The following is a 23,071-nucleotide window of genomic DNA, read 5'->3' on the forward strand; positions in this document are numbered from 1 at the left end:
ACACACACACACACACACACACACAGCACAAGATTGGGTGGTTGTGAAGAATTTTTCTTTTGTACTTGTATTAAATTTCCCTTGGAAAAGATACTTACTACAGATGTTTCTATAATTTGTTGTCTTTTGCATTTTCTGCAATAGTGCAAATTTGTTATATTAATAAAAAGAAAACAGGGCACAGAAAGGTTGTGACAAAGTCTTTTTATGAACCTAGTATCTCCACACAGCACCACCAGAAAGAGCTGAAAAGATTTCAGTACCCTGGTTTAACCACTAGATGTCAGTCAAGCACTTGGTAAATTTTATTTATAGCGCTGTGAAAGTGTTTGTCCCTGAATAGATTTCTTTTATTTTAGATTTTTTTGTTGTTGTCATACTTTAATATTTAATATTTTAAAACTAATTGTAAGACTGCAGAAAATTAACCAGAGTAAATAGAAAAAAAATGTTTTCAAACATTAAGAGAAAAAAAACAACTTCCTGGCCGTCTGGGACAAAATCATTTCTTAAATTATGAATTAACTGATGACATCAGTTTCACCAACTATGTTATAAAGAACATAACTATAACTTCTCTTTTGCTAGAAAGAAAAATCCAAAAAAATATTGACACCTGCGTAGTTGCAACGTGACATTTTCAAGTCAAGCAGAAAGAGTTGAGCTTTTCACATGTTGATGTTAAAAGGCTTTTTAGCTGCAGTTGCATCATTTGCTACAAATGATAAAGGATCACCAAAAGAATGCTATTAAATTTTACGCACAAATACATTTTCCTATTTAAAAAAAACAGAGTTGAATTATTTAATTATATTTTTAAGGCATTTCTAATATTTTATAAAATAATCTTAAGTGGTTAAATGAAAAAATGTGCCAATATTTAAAACCCAATTAATCACTTAATTGCTGGAACAATCAATTACCAGAGTAATCATCAGCTGCAGCACGGATCTTTATAGTTGCTGGCCAGACAATTGTGGCAGGAATAAGATTGTAGAAATATTCCAAAAATGTAAGTGTGTGTGAGTGTGTGTGTAATTGAAATGATAAAGGAAGTGAGGCTGTGTTTCTGATTGTGGCAAAGATAAATGGGGTGAAAAGACAGAGGGCACAAAACAGGCCAGAAAATTTACATAATCCAATCTGATTTATATTCATTTCAGAGTCTTGCAGTTACTAAAGCTTCATATTTCTGTATGCAAATCAAACCGTCGGCTTATCCAAGATTATAAACAGTCAATGTACAGCCAGTGTACTTTTCATGAGTCACACTTTATTGCAGATCTGCAATAAAATTCTCCTTTGCAACGGTCACCACTGATAAAAGGGTAGTACGTCAACTTTAGCCTTTCTTGACCTCCTGCATCTCGAGGCTTTAGAGGTTTTTTTTTTTTCTTTTTTGCGTTTGATGCATCAACCATGTTTCCTTCTTGCCTTTGTGCATTGCGACCCGTCTCCCCCTCAGTTAATGTATCATGATGTTGTAGGGAGCAGAGCCGTGGCCCTCAGCTGCAGTCGGGTCAGGGTATCTGGCTGATGATATCTGTTTGGAAGGTGGCCTTTTAGCCGCCAGCAGCACCTTCTCTTAGCGCACGACGAGATGAGATTTGGCATGACATATGGACAGTGTGTGGGGATGCAAGCTCGCCGTCTGCTAATGTCATACCCTTTGGCCTGTCTGCCTGCAGTACTCACTTCAAAACAGACGGAACCTCACAGATATGTTGTTTGTATAAAGGAAGTTAAAAAAAATAGACTTGAAAGCCTCTTTTAGAGAAATTCAGTGGATCTTTTGGTGTTTTCTCCCAACTCGATCCTCACCAACACTGATTGTGACGTTGCAGACACCTGTTTTCAGTAGTTACGTCCCTGTACTGTAGGTTTATGTCATTCCAGCCCCGATTCAGATGTGCTGTTAATTGGTAAAAACTCAAACACATCATATCTTCCAGACTATAAAATACTCCAGCGTATGAGTTGCATTTATTTTGAATTTGTCAAACGTGAGAGGGACTTGGTTCATGTTGATGAAAGCTTGTGGCGACTCGATGTGTTCAGTTGCCTTCTTTTTAAGCAAACACACAGAACCTGTTGGCTTTGGAGTGGAAGTCCAGTGGGTTTTGGTCAGAAACAGCTCGGCTCCACCGGGGTTCTGACTATCTTTGCCGGTTCTTGTATCCTGTGTTGCACCGTGAGTGAGATGGAAGTGTGTTACATTGACGTGCCTCTTGTGTGTAGTTAAGGCCAATATTCATTCTGACGCAACTGTCAGTTTGTACTGGTTGAGAACAATAGTTTAAGCTCTGTTCAAAATACATGTTTCTGAGCAGAATTCAGTGTGACATTTAATAAAATGTATTATCCGATATGTTGAATGAAAGAACTAAAAATTCTCCTACATTAAGGTAGTTCCTTTAGCTTGATGATGCGAGTGAACATAATACAAAATGTCTGCCTTTTCAACTAGGTGAGTACATTTTTCTTGCATAATGTGAAATCATTATTTTGTTATATTACACTATTAAGCTATAACAACTCGCAATTGGAGATTAATGAGCCATCAGATCTAAAAAAAAACAAAAACAAAGTTTAGACACCTTGTCTCTTGTTAAATCAGCTTGATGAACTTTGATTTCTGAGTTAAAACCAAAACAGTTTTCTAATTGGCTTCTTTCCTTGGATGTTCAAGGCAGCAGGTGAACCTTCATTTTCAAGTTAAACCACCTTCAAATGTTTTACAGTGTAATGGAACCACATAAACTGGGGATGTCCCAGTTTATGGGACATCCCCAGTCCCATAAACTTTTTATCCCTGATATCGGTCTCATAATGGTAATTGATCAAAAGATATCTACGTAAGAAAGCTCAGTATACTGCATCAATTCATTGACCTTGCAGCAATCTCTTCCTTATTGTTGAAGAAGTGATATACTTTTGCCTCCCCACACTCCAGCCTGCTCCATAGTGTATTTATAGATTTTTGAGTTTTCCTCCTTAACCTTGTAAAACTCAGTGTTGTCAACATTTCTATTTCAAACAAAAGTGTAAAAATGTTGACTTTTCTTCTGGGGTTTTAAAACATCTTATTAGTTGTAGTTATAGCTATAGTAGTTTATAGTTGGAGATAGAATCATATGTTCAGTCTTGGAGAGTTATTGAATAAGAAATTTCTATAAGTTCTCCTCACAGGGTGACACACTACCACTACTTGAAAAACATCAGCTAGGCAACATCTCTGTGAAGATCTGTGATTCACTAGACCTAATAATTCAGCTCAAATTGAAGTAAAATATATTTTGATCTCTTTTTTTTAGTGTGATCGTCACAATGTCTTAGAACCTTAACATCACAATCATAAAAAGTGGTTTTGGCCACTGACACTATAGCTATGTTCACACAGCAGGTCTATTCCGATTTTTTTTTTCTTTCTTTTTTTTTTCTGAAATCTGATTATTGTTTTCCGGCAATCGTTTGTGCTACTAGCCAAGTGTAACTGCAATCAGACTTCCAAAGAACTGTTAATAAGAAAAGAACAGTAGTTCATTAACCAGTAGTAGTGGTTAATGTAATTTAACCATTAGGGGGTACTATGTCTAAGTTCTTTAAATGTCCTGTGAGTAAATATATATATAGCCCATTTATCTACAACAATCAGAAGTTTCAATATCTAGCAGTTATTTTTGCAATTTACCGTCTATTAAAAGAGAGCCCCTCAGATTAATTTCACTCTCTGCTACAACGGGAGTAAAATTACCGTAATAACCCGATATTGGCTGGAAAGCGCAACGTCTCCCCCTTCAGAAACCATTGGAATTTTGTCAGATGGCGCAAAGTGTCACGTAATTATGGTACTACAAATTGGGCTGTGTCGTCGCCAACACATTTGGCCTAAACGGGTTAAAATGATTTATTAAGATCCAATCAGGTTAATAGAACCATAGCGGTTTTTGTTCCAGTTTTGCTTCTCGTACCTAACAGCAGAATTATTTCTTCTCAGAATATTGCAAACATACAGAATTGACCATGATCAGCTCTTCATTTCAACTGCAGAGAGCACAGGGGATTTGTTGTATGCGCCCGTCTTAGAAGCATCACTTCAGACCGTAATCAGTCTGCCTCTTTTCGGTCTTTTTGTGGCACTGGCGACAGTTCAGATGCGGACTCATTACAGGAACTCTAATGAGAGAACCGGCAGCAGCCTGGAACTGTCGACACTCATGCTGCCTTACAGGACTGATGACTGTCCCATGGGATTACACCCTTATGCCACAACAGGCTGTAAAATGCTGTGTAAGTCATGAATCAGCATCCCCCCCAATATCCTTCTCTAGAGATTGAAGCAGAGTTGAGAGAAAAAACATGGGGCTGGTGGATGAGAGAAACGGATGAGACTGCAGAAAGGGACCAAGGGCGTTGTCTGTCTCTTGAACCACCAGCAAAGATTCCTTTCCTGTTTTTTCAAAACAATCACTAGTCCTCTCAGTCAGTCCACGACTGGAATGTGTATTCCTGTGGTGGACATCTGCAATTCGAGAGGCTATCGACTGCATTTATCTTGTCATGTCAAAGCACCACAGCCAACCCCCCTATCACCCTTACCACACAGTCCAGGAAGTACACTGGAAAAGAAAGATTGGGTGGCCCCTGATAGCTACCAGAATACAAATGTGTGTGCAAGCAGGCATCAAATATACATTTTCCTTTAGCACAGGAGACATAGGCACACTCGAGAACACACAACAACAAACTGCCTTATCTCTGTAATTGGCACAGGGGGTCAGAGCGGCAGGCGTAGATAATCATGGCCGGGGGCCGTAGTCTGCTTGCCTCTTCCTGCACTGCTTCTTATTTTTCTTCCCTCTCACCATAAGCACACAGAACCCCGCATGGTTCCGCGCACTCTTAAACACGGGCGCGTTTAGCCACCCGCTATCCCTATCCTTATTTGCTATGCAGTCCCATACATGAGATGTTTCATGTGGAGGGCGAGTGGCTGTTCGGTTGTTCTCAGGAAGCAACGACACCCTCAGCTGACTGACAAATCCCTCCCATCACCTCCAGCCTACTATAGGCTCTCTGTGGTGAAACACCTACAGTAAAGAAAGAAACGAAGGGAGAACAGACAAACTTCTTGTGTCTTATCTTTGAATAGGTGAAAGAGGAATTACAATGTATGTAAAAGTAAAAGACAGATGTATAAAGTGATGTTTGTAGGGATTTATTTGCAGGGATACTCCTGCTAAATGTCATCATCTGAACAGATGTGATGTGCCATGGCAAAACCAGGAACAAGTTTCCAGAGCAGAAATGGAGAAAAAAAAATGATTTCGGAGAAAATGTATTTATATTTTTGATTAAAAAAAATACTAGTCATGTCATGAAGAGACCAGTCCATGTTTTAAATGGCAGTTTTGGACGTTTTAAAGTAGTAAACTCTTTTTTACAGAGTAATTCTGACTGGCAGGCATTTGAGCTGCTGATTAGCATACCGGCTTTGGCCATCCACACACTTTTCTTATTGGTTTCAGCCAAATAGAAGCATGTTTGAATGGAACACATGGCTTCTTAACGTCGCCAGCACAACATTTGAAGAAGACAAAATGAAATGGAAAAGATCCACAACTTTCAGTGTAATTGCTGTGAGAGAAAAAATATTTTTTACAGAGCTAAATCATTTTTATAAAATGTATTCAAGACTTGCTATGTATTGTGATTAGATGGATCTTGTGGTCCATCGCATGCTAATGGTCTGCTTGGCTGCACCCTGTCCTGGGAACCTGCACGGCGTCTGCCTGCAGATATGCTCCCATGTGGCCCTGCTCTGAGGCGCTGCGGCTGTGCTTGAAGCGCTATGAGGAAGACCATGTGAGTTTTGCATGAGCAGTGAAGCGCACCGTATTGACTAACTGCATCTAGTAGCTGTAAAACCTAAAATAAAATAACCATTTACATCAGACCTTCTTCAGGCTGAACGAAAACATTGTCTAACATGTTGTATTTAGTCATGGTTTAGTTCCAGTTAAGTTCAGGGCTCATGGATGACTCCATGACAAAGGCTCAACAAAACAGAACCCCACGGACAAAAACTGAAAACTTCAAGAGATTTATATTTCTACCCTTCCCATTCATACCTGTTGACAGTCAGTTCTGGGGTTTGGGTTGCTGCATAGTAATGTATTAAAGCAGACAAGGCACCAATTCATATATGTGTGTTACCATTAGTTGTAAGCACGGTGGGTAGCAAGATACCTGAACTCCCCTGACAGACACTAACTCAGACCCAGACTCTTATCCGCCTTGATTTTTTTTTTTTTGGCTAAGCCAAAACCACACACTCTATACAGATGCTTTTGGGGTTGTTTTTTTGTTTTTGTTTTTGTTTTTTTGTTTTTTTAACGTATCATAGATAGATTATTTTGGAAAACCTTTGCATTAAGAAAGTATGTAATTGTTTTTTTTTTGTTTTGTTTTGTTTTTTTTTTTTTGTTAGCTTTAGGTATTGGTCTGTGAAGTTCAGGCAAAAAAAAAAAAAACAAACACACCCTTCAAAAAAACATGTTTCATTTTCTAATAGTACACCATTGGCTGTGTCAGTCTGTAAGGCGGTTTGCATGGTTACTAGTCATGAATCATGAAATGGCAGTCTCCCAGGTCTCAGAGTAAGGCTTCATTTGCATATTTCTACCTTCTCAAATGAAATTACAGCCTCACACAGAAGAATCACCTGAGGTTTGAAGCTCATTCGGAAGACTTTTTGCTGTGTCTGTGTGTTGCATTACCATAGCCTGCCTTTTAAAGTTCTAAATTGGTAAATTGAGTTTTTTAATATACTTTCCCCTATATTCCATTTATAAAATGGCAATGCACAAAATCATGATTTATTGAAATTACCTCAACTTTCACTGTATGTGGTGATGTGGTGTTATGATTACACTGTAAATACTTTTAATAAAATCACTTAGGCTGAGGAGCTAATAAGCTAATTAACTGATTATAGTGTTCAAGACACTGAACTGACAGTGAGTGAAAGGACAGGAACAATGACCCGTATTTCCTCCTCAACTCAGTCTAGTTTTTGAGAACTCCTTTATTTAATGGCACATATTTGCAAAAAAGTGCAGTTTTAAAGGTGCACTCTTCTATTCCGATGCAAGTATTGGTTTTAACCCGAGAATACTTTATTCTCGAAAGGGAAATGAAATGTGGTGGATGGTGATCAGTCAGTCTTGCAATGAATCTGTATTTGCTTTTGTCTCTGACTGATGACACTTGACATGCTAACAGCTCAATATCCAGATCTGAAAATTTGGGATAAAAATATCCTGGATGAGACCATCAGTTGTTGTCAAGCACTGCTAATCCACCTCATTTGCTTTTGTCGCTCTTTAAATCTCTGTCTTATTTCTCTGTTTTTTGGATCCTGATATGCAGCCATTAAACCCCCTTTTAAATTCCTCTGGGATTTCGGGTTGTAGTTCAGGTATCATTTAAGCTTTTGAAATGCTCATCAGCTGCTCCTCGTAAAAAAACAAACAAAAAAAACACCTTGTTGCCACAGTTGTGCATCAGCTGCATCAAGAACAAATGTACTAACTAAAGCTGAGCACAATAAAGAAAGCTACTTAAATTCTAAAGGCCTGTTTATCATTTTTACTTAACTAGGACACCTGTTTGGCTCTAGGACTGAGCAATCACATTCCTCAGCTTCCTCCCTGCTTTGCATCGTAAACCATTTCATTAGTAACAAACTCAGTAACCACATCAGGCCATTTATCAGAAAACATTCTCTGTTGTGAATTTTGATGTAATTTTTGGCTAATTCTAAAAACAAAAAGAAACAAATAAAAGAACAGGATGACATACATGTTGTTGCTGTTGGAAGAATGGAAGAACGCTTGAGGTGTTCAATATGGGGAAGTGAGTAATGAGCAATTCAAAGTTTCTCCTAGTTAATATATTTTTAATGGTCTGATTAAAAACAAATCTACATTAAATATCAGTAACGACCCAAGTAATCCACACGTACAAATAAATCACTACAATTAACTATATTATGGTATGTGCAGTAAAGGAGGAGCACATGGAATATTTCTTTAATTTTGGTTAAAATTCCTGTTTAGTAATGACGTTTCCAGTATGAAGAAACTAGCTGGATGCAATTCCCGGGAGCGGATTTTCACCGTCTTCAATCTTAAAGGACCCTTCCACTCCAGTATGCATCACGCCCTAAAAAGCTCGTAGGTAAAGTAATCAGTCACTGAGAGAGAGAGGTACACATTTTTTCAGATGGCGTCCTCCATCGGAAAGACAACAACTATCTTTGTAAATATTTCATAGTGAATTGTGTCTCATTAATGCTCCTCAAAAGCGTTCATTTTGCTTGTGGATACAAAAACCAGACGGTGGAATTGGACTAGTTGAAACAAAATGTAATCTTTGCTGTCAGAGCCCATTTCTGCATAAAATACATCCACAAGCTTCTGGCCAATCACACAACACTTTGCACAGAGCTTTGTGTGAAATAGTCCAACCAGGGCCTGGTCCATTGCGCCTCCATCGCGTACAGGACGACGCATTTTTTGTGTCACGCATCGTCTTGTTTGTCACTGAGAACTCATTTTGACACTTCAAATGGAGAACTTTATACCTGTACATCAGATCTTCAGAAAACCTTAATGAATGCTGGGAGTTTTGTCTCAACTGTGAAGTGACCACTGGCTAGGTCCTGTGAGATAGTGTTTGAAGTTCCTGCACCTGCTCTACAAACTCCATTACTATGGAGGCATGCACAATTTTTCACACTTTATAGTCATTCCCCTAAATTATATCTGGATTAGAGCATTACCTCCCTGAAATGAAAGTCAGATGCTCATGTGTAGTTCAAAGCCCTTCTGAATTATTTAAAACGTGATTGCCAAGCTTGTGGCCTGCATTTATATATTTCTTTCTGAAAAGACATGCTGTCTTTCTGTCCTCTTAGATGTATGTTTGTACTTTTTTCCCCCCCTTCTTGCAGTAATGAATCATTTCCCTTGCTGCAGCCTCTTTTGAAAATGTAACAAAGGAATCTTGGAAGTTGCTCCTACTCTGACTGACGTCTCTAAATCCCTATTTACATTTCTTTAGGGATACAGTGCCCTTAATTATTCTTCAAACGATGCTCTCAATCATGCTTTAGTCTTCTAATAAGCGCTATGTGTGTAAGCAGTGATGAGGCGGCCTTTGTTTTGCCGGAGCCTCGGCCCCGCCGTCCAGACAGCAGCCGACTTGAGTAATCAAGTGTGAAGGTTGTGAGGAGCAAACAGCTATTAACCTCCCAACCACAGGCCATCATCACCGTCTGCAGAGGACAGACGGGAGAGTGTGCATGTGTGTCTGCGTGACTGGGTGAGTGTGTGAAAGAAAGCAAGTGCCAGCTCTGCTGACTGCAGCATAGGGATCATGCGTCTGTGCCTTTTATAGCCGTGGGATGGGTAAGGTAGCTCATGTGTGTCTGTTGGTGCATGGTGCCTGTCTGGGGGAAATGATTGTTCACACCTCTGTGTGTTTGTGCATCGATGTTCTTCTATTTGAGTGTGTGCAACAACGCTTGGATTGTGCAACTCTACAGCATTGACCGCACTCCGGTAAATAGTAATTGTCGTGCGTGCCGTGGCGGTGTGTACTTTGGGACTTGCGCGTAAATACCCTGGCATTCCTGTCTATTTGTTCTGATTTGCAGGAAAAGCAGGCCATGTTACCCGCTCTGTCAGCCTATCCAGTGTGATCTCGGCACACATTATTCCCATATGGCAGTACAGCATGGTTGGTCTTGGCAGTGGCCGGCCCTGCGAATGCCTGTTTGACATGCCACTGTGTCGACTGGTGTGATGCCATGCTGAACCGTCCCATCTGCTCTAGACCAAGCTGGCACAGAGAGGAACTCGTACAGAGACGGACATGAAGGGGAAAAAAAGGGGCCATGCACCTGGTGCTTAGCAAGGTGTGGATTCCAAATGTTTTCTGAATTGTTCTCTTCAAAGAAATTCAGGTAGGATGTCGAATTAGTGGGTGTGTTTTTAGAAGAGACTTTGCCCACTAAGTTGCAGAATAGCTCTCATGCACAGGTTTGTTTGGTTTTGGTAACGGAAGTGTTGATATGATCTCATGTGACGCTTTGGGGTCCTTATCTAGACCTTATCTAGGGAATTTATCCATTATTTTACAACCAGTCCTCATTTACTAAATAGCCTTTTCAAAGCCCTTGATTAATCAGAGCTCCCACTGCTTGTTGTTGTTGTACTCCCTGTGATTTTGTCTGCTGTACCCCAAGCAGGCCTCCAGGCAAATTTGTGTGGCCAATTTAAAAAATAAATCCCAGCTTATTTTATTGTGCACAATTAGTAAAATGGTATTACAAGGTATAGTTGGCGTTTTGGGGATTTTTTTTTTTATGTTTGAGTGTATGGGGAATGTCACAATGTCACATTTTCTTTTGGTTTGGTCCTCTTTCATTAGGGCAGACCAAACCACCTGGACAATATTACACACATTTGGGGTAACATCAAACAAAAACTACCTAAAGTGAGCAGTGGTAGATGTAGCAAGCTTTTCACCATCTTGTTCTGTAGACACTTTGCTGGATGCTCCGCTTTGCATTCCCGCTGAACTCAAAACTACACCAGGGCTCACTTGCATGCAAACAGAAACCCACATTTTCCAACAGACCAGAATTTGCTTATTTGTTCATCGCCAGAGTATATCTGAGCTGTCACACTTACCCACACAGAGGAGAGTATTAGAGGAAATGAACTGTGACCTGTGTAAAGCAGACAAACAGTTTAGAAGTGAAAGCATGCTTACAGTCTGAGTGGATTTTGCTACTTTACACTGATGATGCTCATGAAATAGAGGCTGCTTTGGCTCCAGGTCTTTTTGTGTTGTCACCTGGGTTGTGCTAAGATATGCCCAGCTGTCCTAATAGGGTGTATTGAGAGCAGTTGAAACATTTGACATTAAGTTTTATTAGAGCTATAAGTTAAAAAGCAGTTGATCAAAGATTTATATAAGTTTTGACCTCAGACAATAAACTGGAGCCATAATGAACTACACCACCTTATCAAAACAGAGTACACATGCTAACGCTAACGCTAACCAAGCAACCCAGCAAAGTCTCAGATGGAATATAGCTCTAAATTGATAATGCAGCTCTAAATGTTTCAGGTGATGTCTGTAGGTGCTTTATGATCACATTATAGTCCACCTGTCCCTGTGTTGGAGCAGCACATCAGGCTGAATTAGAGAAACACTTTGTGGGTCAAACAATGTCCTTGTCAGGACAACTTCATAAATTGCCGCGTTCTAAATGTCAGTGGTTGTTTTTAATCAGATCGGGGACTCGAGCTGGGCAAAAGCCTATTCATAACTGATTTTGATTGGTTCAGGTGAAAAAAATGTTCTCGAAGCATCACTAGTTTTTGTCTTCAGGGTTGTAATAGATGGATTCCTGAAGAGAAATAACAGCTTTCTTCTTGGCCTTCATTGTAAAACCTGTATGATTAAATTATTGCGTGAAAGTTTAGTTTGTTGCTTAACAAAGTTCAAATCTATTTTAAGTTTGGGCTTCAAAATAAAATGTGGCCTTGGAATGAGGTTTGGAATTTAGTTGGTTTTCATTCATGTTTTTTCCTAAATACCACCATTTAAAAAAAACACATCTTCAAAGTTGTTACTACTTTTTGTCCCACATAAAGTAAAGGGATGTGGAAGGACGTTCTGGAAGGTGGTGAGTTGCAAATATACTGCAGGCAGTAAAAATGCCAAGCTTAGTAAACTATTTGTGGCAAAAAACAACCTGAATATTCTTTTTTTCTTTAATGGAACCACATTAAATATGCAGCAACTCCAGATAACAGTGTTATGTTCTTCTGTATACCTACATTATCCAGCATGTTTAAGCTCAGATACATCCATAATTTCATTCAGTGTTCACCATTTCTGAAAAAGTAGGCGCACATAGCATTTTCTACGTCTTTACAGCATGAATATTTTATGAGTTGCCTGCATTTTGTAATATGGTTATTCCAGTAGGGAGCCAATTTTCTGGTACATTTATAAATCAGTCTAGCTGGTTAAGACATGACCAACACCAATGAACAGGCTGTGACTTCAAATAAAAGCAAAGAGATGATATTACTTAAGATCATGTTTACTATTCCTTTTAAATGAATGCAAGAATAATATTTTTATGTTTTGTTTCACAAGATTTTTCACAAGTTTTGACAGCTAACAGGCAGCCAGTGTTAAAATTGTATGGGCTTATACTCATACAGCATAATGTACTGTGTCATCCAAATGTATTGATAGCCTTTTCACATTTCTTCACATTACAACTTTAAACTTCAATATGATTTATCTATTGATTTTATGCAACACATCTAAACAAGGCAGTGGATAATTGTAAAATTGAGGGCTATTGCCTCATGGTTTTTTAATAGGCATCTAATACATCCCCAGTGTAACGTCTCAGTGGTCTGTTAGACAACACTGGGGAGTAAACAGCATCATCAGAGATCGATCAGTTAAGTAGAGTCTAGTTGGATGAATATCTAAATAGTTGATGACTAGCATTTTGAAGAACTTTCTCTGTCGTTCATAAACACCTGATAGCTCCCAGATGTCGGTGTTATGCCTCCTATTTCAATTTTGTTAATGGGCTGGAGTTTGCTTCTAAACACCAAAGGAAATGTCAAGTACGGTTTGATATGAATTGTTTGGAACACTGCTGGAAAAAAAGAATCGGTTCCTTCTTAAATTTGTGACCATGTAATTTTAGACAGATTTATGTTTCAATAAGATACTCTGCTTATTTTGTAATGAAGTATGCCATGGACTGTGGCTCAATAGTCCGTGCTGTTAACCTGTAACAATGGTTCTACTATGACAGTCATAAGCAAATTGCGCAATTTGTGTAGAAAACAACAACAACAACAACAACAAAGAAAATGAGTGAGACGATACATCCCTGTGTTGATCCAGTAGAGAACTCTTGAACATTTGACAGTGTGCAAGTTACTTTTGACCGGTTGGGATCTGTTGGTTAAGAAGGCAAAAGGCAGCGTCCGTTCTTTTCCACTGTCTAGTCGAGATGTGTGGCTAGATCCAATTAAAAGCAGAGCAAACATCCACATTGAGGGATTCAAACCATTCAGCTTCGTCGCCTTTCCGTTGCCACATCAACAACTCCTCATCTTGACCTTTGGGCAAAGAGGTCAAGACAAATGCACAGCTCCTTTTTTAGATGCTCATCTGTAACAATTCTCCACTGCACCTGCGACTGTGTCTTGTTTTATGCTAAGATGAGCAGGAAAACTGGGTCACAGTAAAACCAGAAAGCCTTCACCTTTCTGCATAGCTCAATGTTCAGTATGCTACAGTGTGTCTTAAGTGCTTCAACTGAGATCGTAAGCAGTTGGTAAAAGTTACAATCGCAGGAAACGACAAAACAATGAAAGTTATAGACGTTGAAAGGAAAGACTGCCTTTTTTTTAACCAACATGTATCGTTTAAGGTCAAGGAATTCTACTTAATCCTTTGTCATGGTCATAAAATTAGTATGCTTTGTCAATTGTAGTTTTATTCTAATTAATTGTAGCAATGGGATGAACACTGTTTACAGGATTTGTTAATGTGTGTGTGTGTGTTTATGTGTGTGTATGTGGGAGGGGTGGATTTAAAAGGCAACATGCTGAGGCCCAGTGTAAATCAATTCCTCGACAAGTTGATTCGGAAGACCTTGCAGACATACCTGGGACACGACTCATCGGTGGGGTCTGGTGGAACACTTTGTGTTTCCGGGAACCAGCTCGCGGCACGGCGAAGTCGTTTTAGGAAAAAGGAGAACCATGTGAAAAATGAAATGACTGCCGAAGAGTCAGAGAACTTCAATAACCGCAAGTGCGTGTTGGGTTTGTGATGGAAATATATAAATGTGTGTCATTACTTCATAAGCAACACTAAAGGGGCCATGCCAGGAGAACAGATGGCAGAGGAGAGAGGGAGCATTGGGTTGGCATAAAATCTGCAACACACACCCATGTACTGTACACACCAGCTTCCTCAGCGCAACATAAAAAATGAAAACCCGGCAATAAAACCACTAATCTCAGTGTGTGCCTCGTAAAGGTACAGGTAGAACAGCTCCTCACGTTCACCTATAATTTCCATTCTCCTCCTCATGACGATCAGACACTCACACACACACACACACACATTGTAAGCGTCGTCTCTGTCTTTGCTGCCTGGCCAGGAAGTCGGCGGTGCTGACGTTGCATTGTGTCCTGGCACAAGCACAACATGTCCTCCCATTACACTCGTTTTCTACCCGCTCACCACCATTAGTAATATAACCTCAGACCTAAATTAAAATTCTAAGTGAAGTATTTCATAGTTTTTTGCAGACCCACAAGCACACGCACACTCTCAGACCTCCTGTGGTGTTATTAGTAGCGCCGACTTGTGCTCGCGCGGTGAGAACATACAGGGCAGCATGTTTGTGTGTGGGAGCTCTATCTGTTGTGCACAGCTTGGATTTCTCTCCTCTGCAAGGTGAAACAGAAGAGCAAGTTCTCGCTCACACACACGCACACACACACACACACACACGCACGCACGCACGCACACCTCCCACTGGTGTTGAAAGCAAGAAAACCATGTGGTTTCATGTGGTAGCTGACAGTACACCTGAGAAACACCCACCATCTTCTGCTACTTCCATCTGAACGCCACAAAAATCCTGGACTTGTGTGTAATAACCTGATTTAAGGCTCATTAGCGTACATATAAAATGCCATTAAGTGAAATTTGTATGATATCTAAATCTCACTTACTCACCTTCTTGTGGCAAATGCAGACTATTTACAGCTGCAAAAACATATTAAATAACTTGCATATGAATTGTCATATCTTCCTGTCTGACCCTCGGTTGGTACGGTGTGTTTGGAGTCATACAGTATTCTATGCTTTCTTCATTTAACTTTATTTAGGGCCTAGTTTGAAGCAAAGACTTAAAGATGTCAATGCTTCTTAAAGATTCCTCAGAGATTCCACTGTACAAATAACTAACACAAAAAGGTGACGGTACTGTGGGTTTGACCAAAATAGGAGTACTGTTATACTCATTGCCTGGCTGTGATATGTTGTGTCTTGCCGATCAAGGTTTTAGGTGGTTTTATCAATCCTCTTCTTTAAAAATACACAATATCAACTGTTCTTGTTTGGGTGTTGTTAATCCTGATAGTCCAGTAGATTCGGTTCGATTGGTGCTACCCAAACAAGGTTTTAGTCCACTTTGATCGAACTCTAGTTCATTTGGCTTTCATTTAGAAGGTCCGGTTCGTTTGGGCAGGTGTGAATGCGCAAGCAAGCTCTGGATTTTCTGCTGGTATGAGTAAATCTTCAGGTACAGTGAACCTATTCACAGATTTTTCCGTGGAACATAGCTCCAAAGTATTCACGTAAAATTTTCCCTACTGATTTTTTCAAAGAACATGTCTAAAATATCGGAAAGATATTGGGTTACTGAAATACACAGACGCAATGCTACTTGACATGCTCACAAAGCAGCCAATCCAGGAGCACCGTTTATTTTCCTTGTTGGCTCATTGTCTGATTGTCTCTATCCACAACAGTGGAGATAAGGAACATATTAGCTTGTGCTGCATCACCAAGACAATTTCCAGTGTATGGATTAAGGCATATGGAGCTTTATGTGGCATATGAACTATTAAAAAAGGTAGTTAGAAGCATTTTTAGAGGGGGTCTCAATTATTCATGAATTTTATCTATTCAAGTTGCTCCCTAAACCACTGAATATTCTGGTACTGTATTCACCATCATCTTTTTTGCTTTTTTCATTTTGTCTGCCCTCCACCTTACACATCCTCTTTCTGTCCCTTTTTCTCAAACCTTAATCTGACAGAAGAAGGAAGCTATGATGATGCTTGCTCCCAGAAAGCTCAAATCACACAGCTTGAATTGGTAATCATTATTGTGATACTTAGGCATTGCAGATTCTATCAGAAAGGCAATATGACTGTTATTTAGGAGGGGATCTAGTTTAATGGGACCTAAAACTGTAGTTAAGCTGTCGGTGTTCAGCTGAGTCAGACTCACATTCAGGATCATTTCTCCATAATATTATTCTTACTCTGATTTAAAGTCGGAGTTCTTTCCTTGTTGTAAGTTATTTGTAGAATTTATCATCTACAAAACATTGAACTTTTAACTTGCAACTTTTGCCTTACGATTCATCCATGACACGACTGTCAATATTGACTTAGCCACCAATTTTTTGTGCAAACAACTTCACTGAATTAGAAAAAAAAAAACAAGAATTGTTTGTGCAAGTTTGAATTTATTCTGAATTTTCTATAACGGACACAGCCAAAAATAATGGAGAAAAGCTAAATTGTACATCTACTGAATAATAATCAGTAATAAAGGATTGTACTATACTGACAAGATACCAAACCCTTTTTGTAGCTAGCAACAAGCCTCTGGCATCATTCTGACTAAAGAGTCTTGGAATAGATTTGGTTGTTTTCCTAGAATTTTGTGGTAGCTTTTTTTCTTAAAGGGATAGTACTATGTGAAATTCACTTTTCTGAGCTTTACATCAGGTTATGTTATTCTCTCATGAAATACGTACCTGGAGAGTTGCCTTGATTCTTTCATGCATGTTTGAGGAATACTTCAATCTCCATGGTAACCATTCAGATGGTGGTTGCCATGGTTGCTCTGAGAGGCGGGACAAAGCCCCGTCTCACAGAGCGGCTCACCCCATGACTGCCCCACTCAGCTCCTTCAGACTAGCCAGCAATAATTAGCAAACACCTGGTGGAATTGCATATCTGCTGAGCTCATTGTAGGAGCTACTTCTCAGTGAAATGCTGGGAAAAAAAATGTTACAAGGTTAATAGAGGAGCCATGTTATGATGGCTTCCTGAAGGCAGAGTTTCAGAAAGAGCAGGAGTTCTTAAAGAGACAGAAACCCAATTTTAAGGTGTTAAATTACAAAGTCAGATTTCTTTTAAGTCATTTTTGATATATTTAGTTACTTGATGGTGCTATAAAATTACTCTTTGTGCCTGGAAAACACACAATACTGCCCCTTTAAGTATTCAATTTTCTACAGTGCACCAGAAATCTAGTTTAAAAAATAAATAAATAAATAAAATTTAAAAAGTGAGCAATTAAAATGCATTCATTAAAGTGTATTATATCTTTGAAACCCTTTGCTTGGATTCTATAATCTTTCTAGCCTGGGAAACACCGGGGGATCCCCATGAACCAGATATGCCCGAATCTGTGTGCAAGTCCTTCAAAGTGTGGAAGACGAGAAATACATTTCATCTCTCAGTTCTTGATTTGCCATGCTAGAAATGTTGCTGTCATTACCCCACAGCAGAGTGATGATCAGCTCCCCACTCTTGAGTTGTTTTGATTAGAGTTGAAAACTGTGCTCAAGCACTCCCTGCTGCAGCAGCGACCCCCAACACACACACACATGTACGCACACCCCACAGCCTGAATAGAGACTGATGGCAACAACTTGCAGCCATTGGCTGAGGGCTCATGCTCCATTGATCCAGTTGCATTAATCAAGTTGTTTACAAAGAAAGCACAGCAAGCCAATGACGGATGGCGGCGTATAATTATGCAAGTACCTCCAAAGATCACACCGCTCACTTACGCTGTGCTGACACAGTCCATCAAAGTAATCGGCAGTCTGTTTGTACACTAGTAAAGAAATGTTGACTTCTCTTCAGGTCTCGTTTAGCATATTTTCAGAATGAGTTGGAGGGCAGGGGGGGTTTCAAAGTACCCCTTACTCTGCTGATGTCTGCAACAAAACGAGAGGATATAACTAGCAAGATGAGAATTAATTTCATTTAATAACTGGCAGCCCCCTTTGTGAGAAGACAATGTGGCCCTATGCTGCTCAATGCAATGAATAACTCTCATTGCCCTGAGCTGCATTAACGGGTTAGTGGCTCTCTGAACCGTGAGTGGCACATCTTTGGTTTACTTGCTTGCAAGGTTACCTGGGCGGTGATTTAAGGCTTCACTTCGCCTCGCTGACAGAGATAAAACACCAGCTGCTTTTGTCAATATGTGCTTTGAAGGAGTTCACCGATGAACGATTTTTCATTAATGGTTCGAATTTAAGCCGGCGTACAAATATTTGGAATAGCTCAATCAAGTCGACGTTACTCCCACGATGAAAATCTGCGATTTGACGCATGACTAGTTTGAGCACATGTGAAGAGAGCAACTCGTTCTTGGATGCTAAGACTGTTGGATTAAACAACATATAAAGCCACGTTATGTCAGAATGGGGGTGGGGGGGACCTCCATTTAAAGGGATATTTCAAGATGTATTCTTTGTTGTACAAATAAAATAAAAATGCAGTGCAGCGGATCATTAGAAGATTGTTAATGCTCTCAGGCAGCTGTATTAGTTCCATTGATGCTAATTTACCACACCTTAGAGTTTATTCATGAAATATTTTTAAATTTTGAAATGAATATGTAGCGGTCTTACAGTGACAATGCTGTAAAATGGTCCAAGTTTTTGTTCACAGACAGACTTCCAATTCAAGTAGTTCCAGTTCCAGTTTTCTTTGGACTTTGTTTACTGATCATGGTAGTCGCTGTGACAAAATCGTGAAAATAGTTTTAGTCGATAATCTAAACCTTCTTCCACTACTTAATGGCTGACCAAGACATCGACTGACACTGCTGCAGTGGGAGAGGATGGCTCCACGTCCTGCAGGGGGAAATATGGCCAGAGCAAAGGAAACTTCCAGAGGACAAAACCTGCTCTGGGTCTCATAGTGGAAATGTGTCTTTAGATAATGAAGGTTGGCTTTTCCTCATTGTTGGTTGCCATGGTTAAAGGTTGAGGCTAAATGGGTCAAGGTATTTGGACACAAAAAACCTTGCTCTCTTGTATCCCCCGCTTACTGTATCATAATTTTTTTACAGTAACCCTTACAATGCATTTGTCCTAAACTGGACTAAATTTTTCCTTTTTCTTTCTTTTTCTCTCTTTTCTTTTTCTCTCCTTTTTCCCAGCTTTGCCTCGTCTGCTAGCTGCTTTCATCCACACATTCTCTCCTTAGAGCAGCCAACCTTTGTTTTCCTTTATATTCTTTTCACGCAAGGTTTGATCAAAAATCTTTCTTTTCAATTTCATGCAGCTGAAGGGTAAAAAAAAGGCTTTTGGAAAAAAAAAAAAAACCCAATGATATCATAAAAAAGTAACAGTAGTAAATTGGAAAACAGTTCTCTGGTGAGCTGAAGGTGTTCTTGCCTTGCAGGCCTATCAGTTGACAGGACACCGCACCCTGCGGGCTAAATACCTTCACATCCAAGTGGGAAAGGGGACAATCATATTTCGCCAGTCTGTACTGTATCATCCACTCAAGCAGCAACTATAATACTCTCTGGCTTTGGTCAGCTAACCAACCAGAAAACGGCCACCGACCCCCAGAAACGAATTGTGCTTTCAAATATTTGATCCACAACATTAAATTATTACAGTTAAGAAAAGCCTAATCTTTACTTTGTGCCTTTATCTAGAGGACAAACTACTTCACGATTTCCTGCCTCTGTGGGTAAAACAGACAGAAACTTAATGGAAGTGACTGGTATCCCACAGCAACGCACCGTCTCAGTGTGCCCTGCAGCCGTTCAGGTGGAAGTTTCTGTTTAGTTTATTGCTCTTTATGAAATGTTCCTCTTTTCCTTTCATTAGCAATTACCTTCATCACCTCAACACTATGACACCGTGCCGTAACGTTTGGCCTCCAGCTTCTAAAGCCATGTGTTGAATGATTTTTTTTTTCCTTCCTTCAGTGCCATTTTCTGTATTTCCCTTATTTATGCCTTCTTTGAATCTTTAAACTCCAGCCGAAGCGTTTGCCAGCTGCCGCCTTGGCTTTTGTGGGAAATCGCATTAGCTTCTCATTCCGCATCGGAGACCGGATCCATGACTGTTGTTTTAATTAAAATCCGCAGTTTCCTGGCACCGTCACTCCACTGCCGATGCAATCGAGCTTTGTTGTTCGCCGCGCATAAATAGGCCTCGGTCCTCTGCTAATGCAAATATTTCTCTAATAAGCATCTCTGCAACGCCATCTGCCGCAGCGTAGAACGCTCTTACTTCGCTGCTTGCATTGATGGATTGCAGAGCGGTGGAGGGGTGGCGTTTGGTGTTCAGAAGTGGAGAGCAGCAGTTTGAGGAGTGAGCTGATAAATCTTTCTATCTTGCCCTTCAACTCCTCCACTTATGGGGTATTTTTGAGACGTTTCTCTGTTTTGGTGAGCTAAAGCCTGTTGCCAGTTTGTACCTCCCTCTTTCATCTCTTCTGAGTTTTCTATCTAAATGAACCATCAACCACATCCAAACCTTGCATTCAAAATGTACACCTCAGAAATTTCTCCATACAAAATGCGCATACTTCTGTGAGGTTTTTATATTTTTAATCAATGCATTCCATCTATTTGGACTGCAATGAGTCATATTGAATTCAGAAGTTCATAAAGAAAAAAACACATTTTTTTTTTTTGTAATCATACGTCACCTACAAGCTATTCTTGCAGAAAACGGACAGAAAACCAGATTTTCAGCTTTTTACAAGACCAGAGCTGCAACATGCACTACATCCAACATGCAGATGTTACAACCAAACAACATTTCTTTGCATCTCTATTCACTAGCAACAGTGTTACTCATCAATAATTGAATCTCTCAGCTATTTTCTTGAAAATATTTAAATGGGGGCAAACAAAAAGTCAAGCTTCTTTACTGATTTTTTTCAGATTTTGGTTATTCTAACAGTAAGAAAAGAGCATGTGATAATCAGATGTTGTATTTGGTGTTGTAGTATCAGATGAGGCAGTGTAAAATAGTAGCTTCATATTGAGTCTTATCTTCCCCCTCAGAAAGAAAAATATTTATTTGACATGACAGCATTAACATAAAAAGAGCAAAACACAGAATTTAACATTGACTCATCAAAACTCTGAGCAATGACCTGCTGTCTGTTCATACTTAGAAACTTGACTTTAATTAAATGTTAGAAATATGTCATTTTTGTAAACACTAGCTTTGGCCTGAAGGAGACATTTTGACGTAACAAAGGATCTCCAGTTGCCTTTGTGTCGTTCTCTGATTTACCTTTCAAGTTCGTTAAATGTAAACCATCATTCTTGGATTTGGGGAAAACATATCTTACTGTTTAAAGGATGGCTGATGTGAAAGTGTGTTGCAAACATGCTGGTTTTCTTCCCACCACCTACCTCATGAGAACCGTGTGTGTGTGTGCGTGCGCTCTCTCTCGCGTGTTGTTCGTCGGAGTGTGTGGGTTAGGGTTCACGTCATTTCCACTGGTTGTTTGTGACTCGAATTTCTCCTCCCACAGGCAAAGGACCCGAGACGCTGTTCGCGGGCCAGAAGCTGAATGACAACGAGTGGCACACGGTGAAGGTGGTGCGACGAGGCAAGAGCCTGCAGCTGTCTGTGGATAATGTCACAGTGGAAGGTGGGTTGTGTTGGGGACACGGACGTCCTGTTCCGCTGTTGTGAAAACTGATATTTAGGAGTATTAATAGCAAAGCTAAAATGTGGTATTTGCTAAATGTCAGAGTCTTGCTAGGATTTAAATAATGTTCCATGACACGTCAGTGAGTAAATATCAATACCCTTCCACAATCGCATCCCACACTGACTCATCTTTGTGTGGCTCATCTTTCGACAGATGACTATTTAACTGCAGCGTCATCAAAAATAATACTTAGGCACTTTAGGATTAATAAAAAAGTTTTTTTTTCTTTAGCTGCTGTATTTATTTATTTAATTATTAGGTTTATTTGATAGGGACAGACACACAAATAACAGACAAACTGAATAAAACAGCACTTCCATGCCTGTATTATGGAGCTTATAGAATAAGCTAATTAGTAGCATTTATCCCTAGATGGGCATTTCCAAACAGTCCAACTAAAGACTCTTAGGAAGTGAAATGTCAATAATAATGTAAATATTAAAACATGACATTGACAACATAATGCCGTGTCACATGGACTCTTTGCAACGTGACGTCATGTACAATGCTTTTTGCCAAAAAACTGCTGGCCAACAATGACTTCCATTGGTGTTAACCGTCAAGTTGCTAACAACGCGCTAAGTCTTAAATGTGCATGTTGCATATTAAAGAAAAATGGACACAGTGCTTTGCTACTAATTGTCAACACCACAACTACTAGATAACAAGGTCCAGAGGTATCACATTTCACAGGTCAGGAAAAACTTTGAAATAAAATGTTATGCGAGCTTGACTTTGACAACCTTTACCGTTCAGATGTGCTGCAAAATTCTGTGTTTCAGTTCAGTTAAAATAAAAAAGGCGACCGACACGCCAACTCTGACAGATCATCAGTAGCACGTGTTTAAATTAGCTAATCTACCACTGCTGCTAATTTAAACATCAAGCCTGGAAACTTAATACTTTAGCAAACTGAATGCTCTGGTCTTTACGTGGGAAATGTTTGCATGTTTTTTAGTGTTGAATATAAGACACACTAGTGGAGCTGTTGTCAGTCAGTTTCTATGGCAAATACGTTGTGTGTAGCTGACAGAACGAAAGAAAGAAAAAAAGAAGAATACAACTGGATCTGAGTTGTTCTTCTATGGTTTTTCTATGTTATTTTCCCTTTGCTGTTTGGCACTGCACTAAATTAATATAAAACATAAATCTCCAGGTTTTATTTTTTAACTTAATTGTTTTACTGTCAGCACAGCTATTAATAGCATGTATAAGATTTTTTTTTTTGCCTTCCAGCGTTGAGCACATGCATAGATGTGAGCAATAACATGCAATGTGTCTGTAAAGCAAAGAAAATAAAAACATGACAGTAAAAATGCTGTATTTGACATAACCTGAGTTTTTTTTCCTAACGTATTGAAGCTGGTTGTAGACTTTAAACTTACAGGGCCTGAGTTCCAATTTGCTCTCACAGAGAGAGA

General features: G+C 39.5%; 1 protein-coding gene across 7 annotated transcripts in view; it reads left to right on the top strand.

The window, feature by feature from the left end:
- The window catches only part of nrxn2b (neurexin 2b), a 703,630-nt gene that overhangs the window by 279,748 nt on the left and 400,811 nt on the right, over positions 1 to 23,071 (top strand). For all 7 annotated transcript variants that reach the window (XM_016673326.1, XM_016673332.1, XM_016673331.1 and 4 more), the window contains one exon: positions 21,468 to 21,587. In XM_016673326.1, the coding sequence (XP_016528812.1) occupies positions 21,468 to 21,587 (120 nt within the window). The remainder of the gene's footprint in view (positions 1 to 21,467; positions 21,588 to 23,071) is intronic.

The sequence above is a fragment of the Poecilia formosa genome, unplaced genomic scaffold (genome assembly GCF_000485575.1).
Source record: "Poecilia formosa unplaced genomic scaffold, Poecilia_formosa-5.1.2 Scaffold73, whole genome shotgun sequence".
In the NCBI taxonomy this organism is placed as follows: Eukaryota; Metazoa; Chordata; class Actinopteri; order Cyprinodontiformes; family Poeciliidae; genus Poecilia; species Poecilia formosa.